Source organism: Antechinus flavipes, chromosome 2 (assembly GCF_016432865.1).
Source record: "Antechinus flavipes isolate AdamAnt ecotype Samford, QLD, Australia chromosome 2, AdamAnt_v2, whole genome shotgun sequence".
NCBI lineage: Eukaryota > Metazoa > Chordata > Mammalia > Dasyuromorphia > Dasyuridae > Antechinus > Antechinus flavipes.
The window spans coordinates 488,760,261-488,777,605 of NC_067399.1; the positions used below are offsets into that span (position 1 = coordinate 488,760,261).

Below are 17,345 nucleotides of genomic sequence, written 5' to 3' on the forward strand. Positions count from 1 at the left end.
TAAGGAACAGTTTAGGTTGTTACTTCTATTCCTGATGAGTCCCTGAGAGAGCAGCACAAAGGAGCCTGGGAGTGGCAATCAAATTGGAGATCCACCAGATATGGCTTTCTTCAGCCCTAATGAAAACTCCTAATCTGTTGTTAAGAGTCCCTGTCCTAGAGAATGCATTATCCTGGAATCCTCTCTATGAAAAATAATACTATAGGATATCTTATGAGAGAAAAAAAACAGTAGGATAAAAATTTAACTGACCTACACGATATTAAGCATAGTGAGTTACATACATTACACACGCAATAAATATTCATTGAATGAATGAACCACTTAATAGGCTGCTGCTCAAATTAGATAGAAGACTGATGACAAGCAGAGATATTAAGTCACCTCCTCAAGTTCATACATTAAAGTAGTTTGGGGAAAAAAACAGGAAGAGAACTCAAAATTTCTGACAGTTGGGTCATATTTATACTCAAATAATTGACTTGTAGCAGTGCAGAACCAGTCATTTTAGCTGTCTTCACAATTCATCCAGATAGCTATATGATTGATTCAACTGCAGTATATATAGACAGATGGCATTGCCTGGACAAAAAGAACCAAATTCACCAGATCTGCAGTGTCATGATCCAATTATTTCTTCCACATAGATACAGATCTTTTCCTTTCAATCTACAAAGTAACACTTCTTTTGTTCAAATAATTTTTATTAAACCATATAGATTTTCATGCAAGAAGAATAATAAACAGATGGCAACTTCAAGTCAGGTGTGTATACATACATACACATATGTATATGTGTGTACTTAAACCTGGTACCAGCTCCTCATTCTTTAGAAGCAATTCTCACATTATATATTAATCTTCCCAGATATTTTGTGACTCAATCACAAAGATTCATTTTAGCTCTATCAAGCCCTTGAGAAATGACTGCCCTATATTTAGACAAATGCCCTTTATAACAGAAGAAGAACTCATCTCAGTTAACATTTTTCAAATAACAAAATAAAAAGATATAACAATAGAAAGTTTTAGAAATTCTCCCACTGTCTGTGCCTTAGATAAAATTTAAGAACCTATCCATTACTAGGACTTATCCTGCCAGATACCAACATGATTCTCAAAATATCCTTTAATTAAAATATTGGCAGTCCAGGAATTTATCCTCTTATATGGATCTTTTGGTGCCGGTGCAAAAAACTTGCCCATGAATTAATAAATACATCTATTCTAGAGTGGTCAATTGGATTCTGCCTAACTATGTAAACTCAGAACCATTGAAAATGTTTAGAACCAGGGGCACTTAGATGGCATAGTGATTAAAGCACCAACCCTGAAGTCAGGAGGACTTGAGTTCAAATCTGGTCTCAGACACTTAACATTTCCTAGCTGTATGACCCTGGACAAGTCACTTAATCCCAATTGATTCAGTAAAAAAAGGAAAAAAAGGACAACTTTTAGGACCATAAAAGTCTAACCTTTCGTAAACATAAAAGATAATCTACTAAATATGATTTGGTCAACTATTTGGGAAAGTCATCAAAAGTTTTCAAAGCCAAACTATCCCATAAGTATCTTATAATTCATCTAGTTAATAGAAGTCAATAGCAAGTTACATTTGTGTCATACTTTGGAAGCATAAAGGGGAAATAACTTGTCCTATTTAAAATGCATTTCAATGGCATTTTATTAATTTTATTAAATTCCAATCTAAGAAGGGTACTATTGGACCATAGATTGTAGATTTAATTTCTGTAACTAAAAAGATTTCCCCATGTAAATAAATAATAACTGAATAAAATGAATATCTTGGAAGTTTCATCTACATTTTCTTTTCTACTTTATGAGTCAGTCAGCACCAAGATTAAATGTTAAAAGAGAGTATTAATGTCCTTCACCATGTGAACTTCAAAAGATGCCTTTTTGTCTGAAGGATAGGTGACTGCAAGTCTGAAATATCCACAATGTCAGTTCATTTTGCTTACTTTTTGTCTTTGTTACAAGGAAGGGCTTGTTTCATGGGGAAGACAGGGAGGTACAGTCTAAATGCTTTGACCAGGCTCTAGGCACTAGAAAAATTTGGTAACTACTTCATACAAAATCACAAGTTTACCAAATGCACTCAAAAAACCATATATCTATAAATGAAAGCGGCTTCGGAGGTCATGCAGTCTAACCTCTTGTTTAAAAAAAGAAAAACACTGACCCAAGGAATATAAGTGACTTGACTAAGATTACACAAAAAGTAGGCATCATCAGGGGAATATGAATTTAGGTCCTCTGTTTCTAAAATCCATAAGCTTTCCATCCATCTCTACATACATCCACAAGAAGACAAATTTGCATTTTAGAAATTACCACTATTGGTAATCAATTATGATTTTAAATGCAATATGCATAGATTGTTTTTAATCATGATACTACAACATGCCAAAAGGCATATTTATGGGAAACTTTTTAATTTCATAAAACAAAAAGTCATGTGACAAACCAGAGGACAAAATGTATAACTTTTATAAGAAAAATCCCAGAATATGACGGAAAAAGAAGTCTTTCTAAATTTATCACACAGTAATTTATCAGGAGGATCATTAAGAAAAATAGTCTCTCTCTTTAGCAAGTTGATCCGCAGTCAAATATGTCATTATTTTCTTTACATACACTGTATATGTATGAGCATTCACAATGTACTCATTGAAATAATAAATTATGATGGTAAAATCAATCAATAAACATTTATTAAGTACCTACTACTTGCCAGACATGGGCACTTTTTTCAAAGCAAGTCACTGCTGTATCCTGGCTTAAGTGAATTTATGAATAAAAACCTCAAACTTGCCTCTTCCTTCCTCTCTAGCTCCAGTCTCAATTCTTTGTTCTCTCATTCCCTTAAACTACTAGATTTGCTCTTAACCCTTATTTTCAACTCATTATGTTATAGAGTGAATTCGTATTCAAGCACAAGTTGTACTAAGTGGTCTCTGATATCCTTCCAACCCTGATCGTCAGTGACTCTGATTCTCCTGTAATTTTCCTCCCCTTTCTAGACTATTCTAATATGCTTTATGAGATCTTTGAATCCTACAGTGTAAATAAAATTGAACTTTCTTTTAGAATATGCTAATAATCTTACTTTACATATGACTGATTTTTACAAGGAAAAGAAGAAAACTAATCCACTAATAAAAACTTTATATATACTGGTAGAGGGAAAGCATGGCATAAACTAGAAGTCTCAAAGTGAAGTTGAGTAAATCATGGGAGTTCCTGAGATCCTTTTAAGAGATCAATAAAGTCAAAATTATTTTTCATAATAATGGTAAAATATTTTGTCATGTAATACAATTCAAATAGATTTAAATGCATACATAAAATTTCTGGACAGGAGTCTTCAATAATTATCATCAATAATTTTGATGATACAGGGTCCTGAAACCAAAAAGTTCAAAATTATTTGGCAAAATGGAGTTCTGTCACTTGCTATTTGTATGACTTTGGACATCTCTTTGGCCTCCACTTCCTCAACTGCAAAATAGAAGGGTTGAAAGCACTAATTTGTTTTGTTTGTCTATACTTAGTTGTTACAAGTGGAAGTATCCAGAAAGGAGATGAGTTAGAGGGTAAGAATGATGAAAAGAAAATAATAGGAAAAATATTTTTTCAGATGCATTAAAAAAAAACATTCAGAAGGGACATAAACAGGGCAATTTTGTTACAAACATGATACATGTAGATATAGATATAGGTTTATTTACAATCTTCCTCATTATATTTTGCATATTGAAATGCTTTTTTGTTATTTGGTGATTGTTAAGTTCATAATAGAAAAGATTTTTTTTTAATGAAGGAATTAAAAATTTAGATTTTTAAGTTACTTCACCTACTTAACTCAGCCCATTATTTCTTTTAAAGTAATTCTCAATCCAATTTGGATCACTTTTATTAAAAGCTTTTTATTTTTTTAATTAAAGTTTTTTATTTTCAAAATATATATGTGGATAATTTTCGACATTCACCTCTGTGTTCTAATTTTTTCCTCCCTCTCCCTCCCAATCCCTCCCCAAGTTGGCAAGTGATCCAATATATATTAAACATGTGCAACTCCTCTATGCATATTTCCATAAATATCATGTTGCACAAGAAAAATCAGATCCTCATATAGTTTTGTTGTTGCCATGTATAATAATCTCCTGGTTCTGCTCATTTCACTTAGCATCAGTTCATGTAAGTCCCTCCAGGCCTCTCTGAAATCATCCTGTTGGTTGTTTTTTTATAAAACACTATATTCTATAACATTCATATACCATAATTAATTCAGCCATTCTCCAACGGATGGGCAACCACTCAGTTTCCAGGTTCTTGCCACTACAAAAAGGGCTTCCACAGCATTTTTGCACATGTGGGTCTCTTTTCCTCCTTTGTGATTTCTTTAGAATATAAACCCAGTAGTAACACTGCTGGATCCAGAATGGTTAAATAAGTTCACAACTCCACCAACAATGTATCAGTGTCCCAGTTTTCCCACATCTCCTCCAACATTTGTCATTATTTTTCCTGTCATTTTAGCCAATCTGAGAGGTCTGGAATGGTACCTCAGAATTGTCTTCATTTGCATTTCTCTGAACAATAATTATTTAGAGCACTTTTCATATGACTAGAAATGGTTTTAGTTTCTTCATCTAAAAATTGCCTGTTCATGTCCTTTAACCATTTATCAATTGGAGAATGGTTTGAATTCTTTTTTTTTTTTAATTTTTATTTAATAATTACTTTATATTGACACTCGTTTCTGTTCCAATTTTTTTTCCCTTCCTCCCTCCACCCCCTCCCCTGAATGGTTTGAATTCTTATAAATTCAATAGAGTCAATTCTCTATATATTTTAGAAATGAGGCCTTTATCATAACTCTTAAATGTAAAACTTTTTCCCAGTTTATTGCTTTCCTTCTAATTTTTTTTGCATTTATTTTGTCTGTACAAAATCTTTTAACATAATATAATCAAAATTATCTATTTTGCATTCAACAATGTACTCAAGTTCTTCTTTGGTCCCAAATGCCTTCCTTTTCCACAGATCTGACAGTAAACTATTCTTTTATCTTCTAATTTGCTTATAATATCAAAAATGTCAAAATCATGAACCCATTTCTATCTTATCTTGGCATAGTCTGTTGGATGTGGGTCAATACCTCATTTTTGCCATACTAATTTCCAATTTTCCCAGCAGATTTTGGCAAATAGTGAGTTCTTATCCCAAAAGCTTGGGTCTTTGGGTTTGTCAAACATTAGATTACTATAGTCATTGACTATTGTGTCTTGTGAACCTAACCTATTCCACTGATCAATTACTCTTTCTTTTTTATGACCTGTGCTTTATAATATAGTTTTAGGTCTGATACAACTAGGCTACCTTCATTTGCATTTTGTTTCATTAATTCCCTTGAAATTCTTGAATTTTTGTTCTTCCAGATAAATTTTGTTATTTTATTTTCTAGCTCTATGAAGTAATTTCTTTGAGAGTTTGATTGGTATGGCACTGAACAAGTAGATTAATTTAGGTAATATTGTCATTTTTATTATATTAGCTCAGCCTACACATAGCATTTGATGTTTTTTCAAGAGGTTTGATCTGACTTTATTTGTGTGGAAAGTGTTTTGTAATTATGTTCATATAGTTCTTGACTTTGCCTTGGCAGGTGGCCTCCCAAATATTTTATATCATTTACAAGTATTTTAAATGGAATTTCTCTTTGTATCTCTTGCTGCTGGACTTTGTTGGTAATATATAAAAATGCTACTATTTATGTGGATTTATCTTGTATCCTACAACTTTGCTAAAGTTGTGAATTGTTTCTAGTAGTTTTTTAGCTGATTCTCTAGGATTCTCTACCTTCATATTATCTGCAAAGAATGATAATTTGGTTTCCTCCTTTGTGATGACCGCATATTTAAAATCAGCCAGAGTCAGGAATTCAGGTTAAGGGAAAAATCTTCAATCTTTATCCTTTCTTGAGATGAAGGGGGATTGCGATAGCAATATGGGCAGCTGCGACTGGAAGCTAGCCAGCAGAGGTGAAGGGGGGTTGCAGGTGAAAGGGGAATCGGAGGTAAAGGGGGTCACGATAGCAATACAAGCAGCTGTATCAAGTAACCAGCAGCAGTCTCCCTTTCTGCTTCCCTTTCCACTCCCCTGCCTCCACCCACCAAAAACGTCATTTCCTATACAATACATCAGGACTTGCACAAAGAGTGAGCAGGGACCATTCTTTCTCCAACATATATATTAATAGCGTATGGTACAATTACTATTTAGCCTCATGTGCTTGGGACCTCAGTGCATCAACTCAAGCCTCAGCTCATTACACTCCTTATCTATTTTAATTCCTTTAATCTCTTTTTCTTCTCTTATTGCCAAAGCTAACATTTCTAATACAATATTAAATAGTAATAGTGATAGTGGGCAACCTTGTTTCATCCCTGATCTTATTGGGAATGGTTCTAGTTTATCCCCATTAAATCTGATGCTTGCTAATAGCTTTAAATAGATACTATTGATCATTTTAAGAAAAACTCCATTTATTCCTATATTTTGTAATGTTTTTAATAGGAATGGGTGTTGGATTTTGTCCAATGCTTTTTCAGCATCTATTGAGATAATCATGTGATTTTTATTAGTTTGGTTATTGATATAGTCAATTATGCTAATGGTTTTCCTAACAGTGAACCAGCCCTGTATTCCTGGTATAAGATCACCTTTTTTTTCAATCCACCACCACCAGCAATAGTACCGTGGAACCATTCATTCCTTTAAATTTCACCATGCCAAATCCTTAAAATTGTCATCCCCAATGTCAAAATTTCTGAGCTGCTCCCAAGCAATTGAGTACTTCTGGACAAAGTCATGAAGTCATTTTAATGGATACTATGATGAATCCAGGCCTAACTTCAGTGGGCCTTCAGAGGTGTTCAGTGATCCCTTTATCTATTGTTTACTCCCTATCCAATTCCCTACAAATGGAGCTCCAAACCTTTTCTTTACATTCTCTTAAATTCTCTCTCCCTTCTCCCACTCTCCACTTCTCTCATTAGATCATGGAATCACAGAATTCTAGAGATAAAAGAAATAACTAGCTCATTTTACAAAAGTGGAATAGAGGAAGGAGGGGATATAGTTTGCCAAAACTTTTACCTTGTTAGTGGTAGAGTCAGGACTAGAAATCATGTCTACTGACTAAGCTCAATCAAGTGATCAGATTCTTTCATTTTAAAACTCTTTTCATCACTTCTTTCATTTTAAAACTCTTCCTCTCATGCTCCTTCCATTTTTGGCCATTCACTGACATCTGGATTACCTAAGACAACATTGAATCCCCGGCCATCCTTTCCAATACTGGATGTACCTCCTCTCATACTTCTCAATTCATCAATCCTGATGGAGAAGTCGGACCAAGTCTTGCTTCTCATTTCCATTTAGAAACTCTTCCTCTAGTGTCATCACTTAGAAACTTTCATTATTTTGATGTTTATTTTATCAAAATTAGCTAGTTTTTATTTCAGTGGCTGTGTTATACTGGTACGGTACTCATGATATTATCCCTCCTTTTATAATCCAGTGATTGGCTCACAATCTCCTTTTCCCATGCTAGCTGGTTACTTAGTCACCTTTGATGGATCTTCCATGTCATTTCCCACAAAATGTGGGTATATCCTAAGTTCTGTCCTGGACTCTCTTCTCTCTTCTCCATCACAGCTCCCATGTTTTCAATTATCATCTCTATGCATGACTTTTAGATGTGTGTGTGTGTGTGTGTGTGAGAGAGAGAGATGATGAGAGAGAGAGAGAGAGAGAGAGAGAGAGAGAGAGAGAGAGAGAGAGATGGCCTAGTCTCTCTCCTGAATTTCTGCCTTTATACTGGCTGTCATTCCATTCCTGCAATGCTTTACTTCCTTATCTCCAACTCCCAAAATTCCAGACTTCATTTAAAATTTAGTTTCTATTCATCCAGGACTTTCCCAAACCATCCGCTCTTTGCTCCTGTATTTCCTGCCCCCCACTGCTGCTAGTGCCTTTATCATATCTACCCAAAATTTATAAATCTGATTATTTATATCTTGTCTTCTCCATTAGAATGTAAATTCTTGAAGACATCTCTACTGTTTTCAATTTTTCTATGTTGCTCCAGGGCTTAGCACAGTTCCTAGCACATGCCTAAATCTCAAAGAACCTTTTCATCTCTGTTCCTCTTAATTTTAAAAGCTTTCTAAATCTTAACTTTCCTCTCAGAAAATACTTTATCTCAGAAAAACTTTATTTCAAAAAAAAAGGGACAATTCTTCCTCTAGAGATCATTCTTCTACCTTTACTATTCAGTGTACCTACAAAAATATCTTACTCCATAAGTTGCACCCTGACTTCCTTTTTGTATCTTCACTTAATTCCCTTCCATTATCTTAATCATCATACATAAACATACTCAAGTTTTTGATTCTGCTGATTTCTTCCCTATTCAAAAAATTTCACAATACTTTCTTACTGGGCACCAAATAAAATCCAAATTTTTGAACTAGCTTCTGATGAGACCTGACTACTTTTCAAAACTACCTCCCACTGGTCCCCTTAAAAAACCTTCCTCTACATAGAAATCTACATAGAAAGCATGCTATGTGATGCCCACTACCAACCGTTAGATTATGTCATTGTCCCTTCCTCTTAACATTTTCTTCCTCTCCATTTACTTAATTTTTATCTTTCAAGAACAACCTTAAGTATAACCTCCATTTTCTGACTATTACAACCCAAAGTAGAAATTTCCTCCTTGAATTCTTATAGCACTAACAGTTTTTACCAGCCATGTGATATCCACAAGCAGAAAATACTATCTTTTTCTTTTCTGTGGCCTATATCTTTTCTAAACTCAGTCTCGGACATTAGTCAAATACAATTCTTTGCATATTGTAGATGGTCAAAACATTTTCTGTTGTTCTTCATAATTATAAAAGCCAACATTGCATAGAAATAGGATGGTCTTCTCTTAGCATTCATATTAGATTGATTGCATGGATTACAAAAATCCAAATAAAATTCTAAAAGTTTAGTTTTTTCAGGTTCAACTTATTCTTCACTAAACTGTGACTAGTTTGCTAAGTAGAAGCAAAACAGACAAAAGGGATTGTAATTTTTAATTATAGAAAAGGAGAATAAAGTGAAAAGCATGTAAGCATACAGTACTATTGAACCAAAAAAAATTAAGTAATATTTTTCTATAAATTCAAATTTGCAACAAATCATGCTGCTATCAAAAAAGCCATCCAGCAGACTTGGCATTTTGGTTTCCTACCTCCTATAACTAAAAATATCTTTATGAAGTATAGAGCTCTTATAACACTTAGCATATCATACAAAATCCCAGCCTGGTTATAATATGATCTGGCATAAGAAACCTGCTGGAAATCCAACAATATGGTTTAACTGTTTATGCAACATTAACTACTCAAATATGTTATTTCATGGGTTGCCTCAGCCAATGCATTTATCACCTACTGACCATGATGCTAGTGATGGGTTTCTCCATTCTTAGTCTCTCTAGATGAGTGCAATGTATTGCTGTGATTATACTCAATACTTTTCCATTTTAGTATATAACCTGCCAGAGACTGCATTCTACTGACATACCCTTCAAGATCCCAGCATCAATGGCTCACTACAATAAGATATCAAAAAACTATGAAGGCAGATGCAAACAATGAGTTAATTAGTACATTTTGGATAATTATTGCAAATGTCTAAGAAACTCAATTCAGAACTAAACAGAAAGACATAATACCATGGTACACATACACATATTACACATATTAATAATACCAGAGAGATAATAAAGCATAATGGGTAGAGGAAGTAAGAAACTTCCTCTTCCAACTCATATCACCTATATGAACCTAGGCAAGACATTTAATACCTCAACAATCCAAATGATTCTCTCAAACTCTATGTTTGAACTCTATGTTTGAGCAAGTGCCAACCTGATAAAAGGAAGGAGGAGTTTCTTCATGAGGAACCGCCTATACCAATGAAATCATAAGTCTAGTAAAAAAAAATAAATTTCCCCAATGATACTATATGATTATGAATCATGAATAACAAGATCTTTTAAGAGGCAAAATTGTAGGTGACACAAAGGGAAATGGAAAACTGTCATCTAATCATGATGGGGGGTAGCTATCACATGTAGCCAAAAGTATTTTTTTTTACAAAATATCTTGGTGGTTATCAAGGAAAAGTACACTCAGAAAGGGGGAGGACAGTTTTGTACTAGGAATGAAAGATAACATATGCCAGTCCAAGTTCTGCATTGGCACTCACTAAACATTAAAAGACTTCAAGGAAAGCCTCAACAATTCTGAGGAGGCTGTCTTTGGAGGATTTATAGGAATTGCCCAAGATGAGAAGCCAAAAATTGTAACCTATATCAGTGAAGAAGGTGTCTGTAATCAACCAAGATCCAAAATATTTAGACTACTTTAGTAAAATATTGACTACCATACCTTCTCCACACTTACTATCAATCCTCTTAATAATCTTTCTTATAAAACATCCAGTAAGATAAGGTTTTGAAAATATTTGTTCTTTAAAACACTGTTTATATGGCATAATAGAATTTAAAATATTGGCTTCTAGACATATACCATTCAATAACTGTAAAGTTTATTTGGCAATCATTAACTAACTATCAGTGACTAAAATTATCCTTTATGATTAAATGAGCTCTAGTCAGAGAAAATTACTTAATAAAATGATTTCAACTACATTTTTTTTACTTATTTGGAGTAGGAAAGGGAATGATGAGGATATTCAGTGCATGAGAAGAACAATAACAAGTAGAATGTTGGCACCAGAACCAGGAAGACTTGGATTTCAGACCTTCCTTTGGTACACATTGCTCATGGAAACCTGGACAAATCGTTTAAGCTCTCAATGATAACATGAAAAATTACACTGGTAAAAGGAAGTTCTTATTGGAAGCTTCTTACACCAATGAAATCACAGGTACAGACTCCTTCTCCTAATCAACATTCAGAAAACAACAAATTTATTGTCTAGTTATGAGAAGTATATTAATGATGTTTATAGATATAAGGATAGAGATTACTGAAAGAAAAGAAGTTGGCAGCCCTGTTAAAGGAAGCTAGGTGGCATTCAAAACCAATCTATATGACCTTGCACAAGTCATTTAATTTCTATCTTCTTGAGTTTCTTCAACTGTAAAATTAGGGTAGTAATAGCAGCTACTTCCCTGGTTTCTGGAAAGATCAAATGAGATGATATCTGTAAAGTACTTAGCACAGCGTCTGGCATACAGTAAGTGTTTAATAAATGCTCCTCCCCTCTTCCCATTCCTCTTTCACTTTATTCCATTATTCCTCAAGCCTAGAGGTTTTCAGAATCTGGGAGGCATCAACTTGGTTACACTTTGAGTAGATGAAGTTCCCCATAGAAGTATGACTCCAAGGCCAGAAAATTTTTAGCAAACCATTTTTGAAATAATTCCTTTTAACCAACACATTTTTCTCAATTACAATCTTCTTCTTCTATACTAAGGTTAGACATTAAAGAATAACCACCTGTTATTTACAAGTTTATGACTTTTAAAAAAATTACCTTGCTTCATTGCCTAGGAATGATTTACATCAACTTAAGACTATATTATTCATTTGACAAAATATAAAAACCCAAGCTGCCAAATCAGAATTATAATCAGATAAACCATCTGCTTCTATTTGCAGCCAAAACATTCCTGATAATGAAGTGAAGGGTCCAGAGTTTTAAAATAATGTATTCTGTGAGTTTGAATCTGTTTTTACACTACATAAAAATACAAATAATTAAGTCCTAGTAATTTACAAAACTTAGAGAAAGAGAATCTGGGTCCTGCTATATAAACTTAACACTGCAATAGATGAAATGTTGTTTATCTTTCCTGTCTTGCTCTACTCATCACCTCCTCTAAACTTGCTCCTAGGAATAGCGTGGTACTTTCAACATTGACGGAACAGTAGCCTAACAAGAGTTTCTCTTGCATTTATGTTTCCTTCTGACTTGATGTCTTTCTGGCTTATAACTTCTCTACAAAGAGATAGACTGGTATTTGATTTCATTTTAAAGATTTTTCCTTCAAACTAAATACTGAAGGAAAAAATGTACTAATGCTAGTTTTTTAAATGTTAGTCTTATGAAAACAAAATATAGAATAATTTTAAACCAAAATTTGATTTAAATAGCAATGAAATACAATACAGGGTGTCCCAAAAGTCCTGATGCCATTTTAGGTTTTTAATAAAGTTTTAATCTTTAGGAAGTTAAAGTATACTAAGACTCTGGGGACAATCTTGACAAATGATTAACTAGTGATACAATCTGAAGCTTGATTAGCTTTAAAGTGTAATAAGACTTTTGTAACACCCTATCCTCACACAGATAATCAATTCATGAGTTGATGCTGGCAATATTTTGAAATATTCCAAGAAATTGTTTGGAAAGAGTCACAATCACATATACCTATATTCAACTCTACCATTAATTGTGTAGTTATGGGCAAATCACTTACTTTCTCTAAATCTTAGTTCATTCACCTATACAATAAAGTGAACTAGGTGACCTCTAAGTTTCTTTTCCAATTCTAACATTCTATGATTATACTCTGATAACATCACCTGCTACATCTTGTCTTTTCCATCATAATCCAGTGCCATTTCCCTCCGCATTTTCTTCTGCTTTAAACCTATTCAATCTCCCATCCCCACTTTCAATACTCTTGTTGCCTTTCTACTAGATACATCTTATATAATAGATTGTCTAAAAATCAGGTAAGAGATTTCTAATATTAAAACAAATACTCTACTAGTTTATTTGTATACTATAGTTCTATTGGTACACAGACAAGATGATGGCAGAGTGAAAGAAAATGACAGGTCCGGTCAATAGGTAACTCATTCACTTGAACAAAGCAAGCCTTTTAAAAATCCATAGGTGCCAGTTTCAGTTGATATCCACATCAGAAAAGGTATTCAAACAGTAGAAATGTTCCCTGGAAATTAAAATGGAAATTAGACCTTCAAAAATATAGAAGACTGGTAGGTTTATACATCAATGACTAATTCATAAATTATTAACTGCTCTGAATGATTTTGGTTATATTTTATGTGAAGTCATTTTCTTACTTGTAGTGACTGTTGAACCCTCAGAAAATTTTCAACTATTCCCCATAGATACAGTACACTTTCATAAACAATGAAATTCTAGAATGATCTCAATATAGAATTAAAAGGTAATAAGCATGCATATTATATTTATGTGTATATATATACATATATATCTTTATGATGCAAATAAAAAATTCAAAATCTAATATCATGTCACACAAATCATATTAAGATGGAAGTTCATAGTTATGTTTCTAAAATCACTGGGACTTTCATTTCAAGAGACCACAAGAAATAATTTCCTCAAATTGGTTATCCACAAGCCAAAAAAAGTCAAGACAAGTCACCAAATTTAAATCTTAGAAAAACCAAGGGTAAACTGATTATTAAATGTGATAGACATATTAATATGTTGGCAACTTTTAGATGTTCATCATAAACCTCAATAGTCACTTACTGAATAAGAATATACATTAGCATAAAAACCTATACATTTAAAGTTATGAGAAAAACTTTTAGACTTGACTGAAACCATTATAAATATGCAAAATATTAAAATTCAACATTTCCTTTTACACAATATTTTGACCAAAAAGAAATGGGGAGGGAGGGGGGAAATCAAACATCAAAAAACCTTCAATGACAATTTACGGAACACAAGTAGGTCTTAGCAAACTTCTTGAGATTAAGGTTACAAAGGAAATCTGGTTCATTTTGAAGACACCTAATTTTGTTTTGTTTTTTAGTTCATGGTAAATAAACACAAATATTACCTAAAACAATCATAACCTTTGGAACTCCAATATTAGTCAATTTACATAACTTTATTAAGTGCTCTGTATCCTCCAAAAACTACATTTGGGAATTACTCAGAAAGCAACTTATTTCACATAGAGCCTGTGTTAAGAACACATAACTATGATCCAACTGGTGCCATTATTCCTAAAGTTGTACAAGTATTTCAATAACTATCTATTTTCAAGTTGTATATACTGCCACTGAAATAAATTGTTCTAATTAACCTTCTCCACCTTTTTCCTCCCCAAAAAAGGATATAAGAAGACCCACAATTTCCTGCATATATTCTATGATCTTCTTAAATCCCCTTGGGATCCTTTCGAATACAAATTTTGCACGCATTGCAGTGACTGGGTTAATACAATAGGTTTCTATTTTGGTGTCATTCAAGTGTTGCTGATCTTAAATCAGAGAAATAAGTAGTCACTCCATGAGAGGTAATGGTTTCTAAAATAATTACATGAAAGATATACAAGGTCTGTACAATACAAGATAAGTTGTAAGTGATAAATAACATCCTTCTGGAAAATTAGCTTAATCCTCAAAAATAATAAATGCATGCTTAATTACACTGCATGCACATCCTGGGATTTTTGAAACATTCAATAAGGTGATTAATCAAAAGTCAAAAGACAGGAAAAAAAAAGGTTAAGTCTTAACTATAGCTACAAGGCCTTTTCTGCTTTTTCTGTGCCTTAAACACATCATATGAGCCCTGTACATTTCCCCCGCAATCATAGAAGACAACCATTTAATCGTTTCTTAGAAAGACTAAGGCTAAAGTACCAAAATGAGAAAAAACAAATAGGAAGCAATGCTACAGCAGCATCTAGTTGTATCACAAGACAAAGTAAAATGTTTTCTCCTCTAACAACAATTCCTTCTCTTCCTGCTATTTATTCAGTAGTTTTGTATAGCACCTTTCTTTCTGAAGTAATACTTCCTCCTCTGTTATCCAAACAATCATAAACTAGAATTTGGAAAAAGGAGGGGGAAAGAGGGAAGAAAAGAGGAGGGGACCCACATTTCAAGGCATATATTTATCTAAAGTACCTTTTCTTCCCTATATATCCCATACCGGGTCATATTTTTTCAAAAGGTTTCAACATGAGTTTAGCGAACAGAGGTTCCAGAAAGAATATAAAATTTTAGGGTCCCCGCTGCACATGCGTGAGGACAGTAGTTTTCACGAATCAGGGGGCTTTCACCCCTTCTTAGTTTGCTAAGTTTGGGTTGAGATAAAACTCTGAGATTGCAATTGAAAAGGAACACAATTATATTTCCAAAAATCAAAACAAACCATCCAAAAATTAAATAAAAAGCCATAAGCTAAGCTTTTAAGAGGTATTTGCCCAAAGCCGAGATAACTCACTTCTAGAAGCCAAACCACAAAAAACTGCTGATCAAGTGAATAAGTAAGGCAACCAGAGGCGCCACTGCCACTTTTCCCCATTCAAGCACGACCTGTTCAAAAGTTTGCTCCTTTCCATACCAAAGAAAGTAGGATAACCAGTCTTAAACGATAACGTCTAGGGGTCTTCTCTAGGTTAATACCAGCAGGGGCACTGGTACACGTCTGTGGTGCTGGACAAGCAGAGAAGAGGGAAAAAGGCAACAGGAGAGAAGGGACAGTGCCTCCTCTAGGTTCTGCCCAGAGCCTAACTACACTGAGGGCGCTTAATGTGTTTACTAATAACAGTAAATATAACAAAGAAGCAGCATGTTCCCTCTTCCAGTTACTCAGGACTGGTCACAGGACAGGGTTTCTTTGCTCACAGCTCAGTCAGGGATCAACTACTCTGGGGTAAAAAAAAAAAAAAAAAAGGAACGGAGACAGGATGGAAAGAATTCCTGGGAGGAGGTGGTTAAGTAGAATAATGAAGGGTCAGAAAAAAAGAAGCTAAGAAGGGGGCGCAGGGGAAAGCAGAGAAGGGGTGCAGCATAGAGCAAGGAAGGAGGCGCAGAAAAAGAGAAGGGAAGGGAGTGCAGAAAGACGAAAAAATGAAAAGGGGGCTAAGGCGAATAAAGGAGGATGGAGAGTGAAGTAAACATGGCAGGAATGGAGCGAAAAGAAAAAAGGAAAAAGGAAGACATGGAATTTTTTTTTAAGTAAGTAGGCGAGGAAGAAAGCGCGGTGGAGAGTGGAAGGATGAAGAAGGGGAGGGGAGGGACAAACACAAGTCCCTGGTCCAGCACCTAGAGGAAGCCCCTGCGCCCCCTCCCGGGCCCCCGCTTCTCCCTCCCAGCCCAGCCCCGGTCACCTTGCTGTAGGCGTAGTAGCCCAGGCACTGCGCGAAGTCCAGGCCGGCTGGGTCCCCGGCCGCCGCGGGGTAGAATCTCACATCCATGCCGGGGGCCGGGGCCCGGGCCCCTCTGGGAAAAGGGTGAGGGGGGCCGCCTCTCCTGCCTGCCTGCCGGGCGACCGATAGATCCACCCTCTGGGGCGCCCGGCCGGGGGCGCCCGGAAGCTGCGGGACTGAGGGGCTGAAGGGTGGGAGCCCGAGTCGGGCGGGAGCGGGAGCCGCCGCAGCACACAAAGGAGCCACGCGAGCTAGCGGCGGGAGAGCGGGCTAACTGGTGGACGGGCGGACGGGAGGACTGACGGACGGACAGACCGGCCAAGGGGCTCAGCCTGGGAGTAGGGGACAACGTGGGGAGGCTGTGCGGGGCTGCTGCGGGGAGGAAGAGGTGGAAACCCCCTGTACCCCGCAGGAGACGGGACGGGACGGGACGCCGGACTGGATGAGATGAGACGGGACGGGACGGGACCGGGCGCTGGAGTTTAAGGAGCGCGAAGGGAGGCTGGGCGAGCGTGGAGACAAGGCGGCGGTGGAGGTGGCTGCTGGCCCCGCTCCTCCCCGGGCGGAATGAGGGAGAGGAGCTGAGGAGACAAGGGGCTGGGCCCCTCCCCTCCCCTCTTTCTCTCTCTTTCCCTCCCTCCTTCCCTCCCCGCGCTGCCGCCGCCGCCGCCACCGCCGCGGCCGCCCTTCCACCCCTCCCACCGCTAGCAGCTGGCGCAGCTCTGCTCCCGGTGCCACCGCGCCCCGCCCAGCCCCACGCGCCTACTCCGGGACCCGCCTCCAAAACGGAATCTTGCCCTCTTTCGAGCTTTCCAGTCCCCCAATTCCCTGCTCCGTCCTGAGATCGTCACAACCATGAACCCTCACTCCCCCGGCTTCTTTTCCAAGCTCACACTCTTTCACCTACTTCTCCTGACTTGGACCTGCCTAACTCCATCATCTCCTTCCCTGTCCCCCTCTTCCCTGACTACTCGCTCAGCCCAACCATTATCCCATCACCTCACTTCTCAGATCCAAATATCTTTTTGATCCATGTCTTCACTTTCCTCCCACA

The 17,345-nt window shown here is 36.3% G+C and overlaps 1 protein-coding gene and 1 long non-coding RNA gene across 3 annotated transcripts in view; both read right to left on the reverse strand.

Moving 5' to 3' along the window:
- The window catches only part of TOX3 (TOX high mobility group box family member 3), a 128,376-nt gene extending 111,950 nt beyond the window's left edge, over positions 1 to 16,426 (reverse strand). For both annotated transcript variants that reach the window (XM_051979831.1, XM_051979830.1), the window contains exon 1: positions 16,253 to 16,426. In XM_051979831.1, the coding sequence (XP_051835791.1) occupies positions 16,253 to 16,339 (87 nt within the window). In that variant the 5' untranslated portion in view covers positions 16,340 to 16,426. The remainder of the gene's footprint in view (positions 1 to 16,252) is intronic.
- Positions 12,875 to 15,475, reverse strand: LOC127550705 (uncharacterized). The gene is made up of 2 exons (XR_007950922.1): positions 15,364 to 15,475; positions 12,875 to 13,078 (listed from the first exon to the last, which is right to left on the reverse strand). It is a non-coding gene; the product is annotated as an uncharacterized LOC127550705 (long non-coding RNA).
- Positions 16,427 to 17,345: the final 919 nt, after the last annotated feature.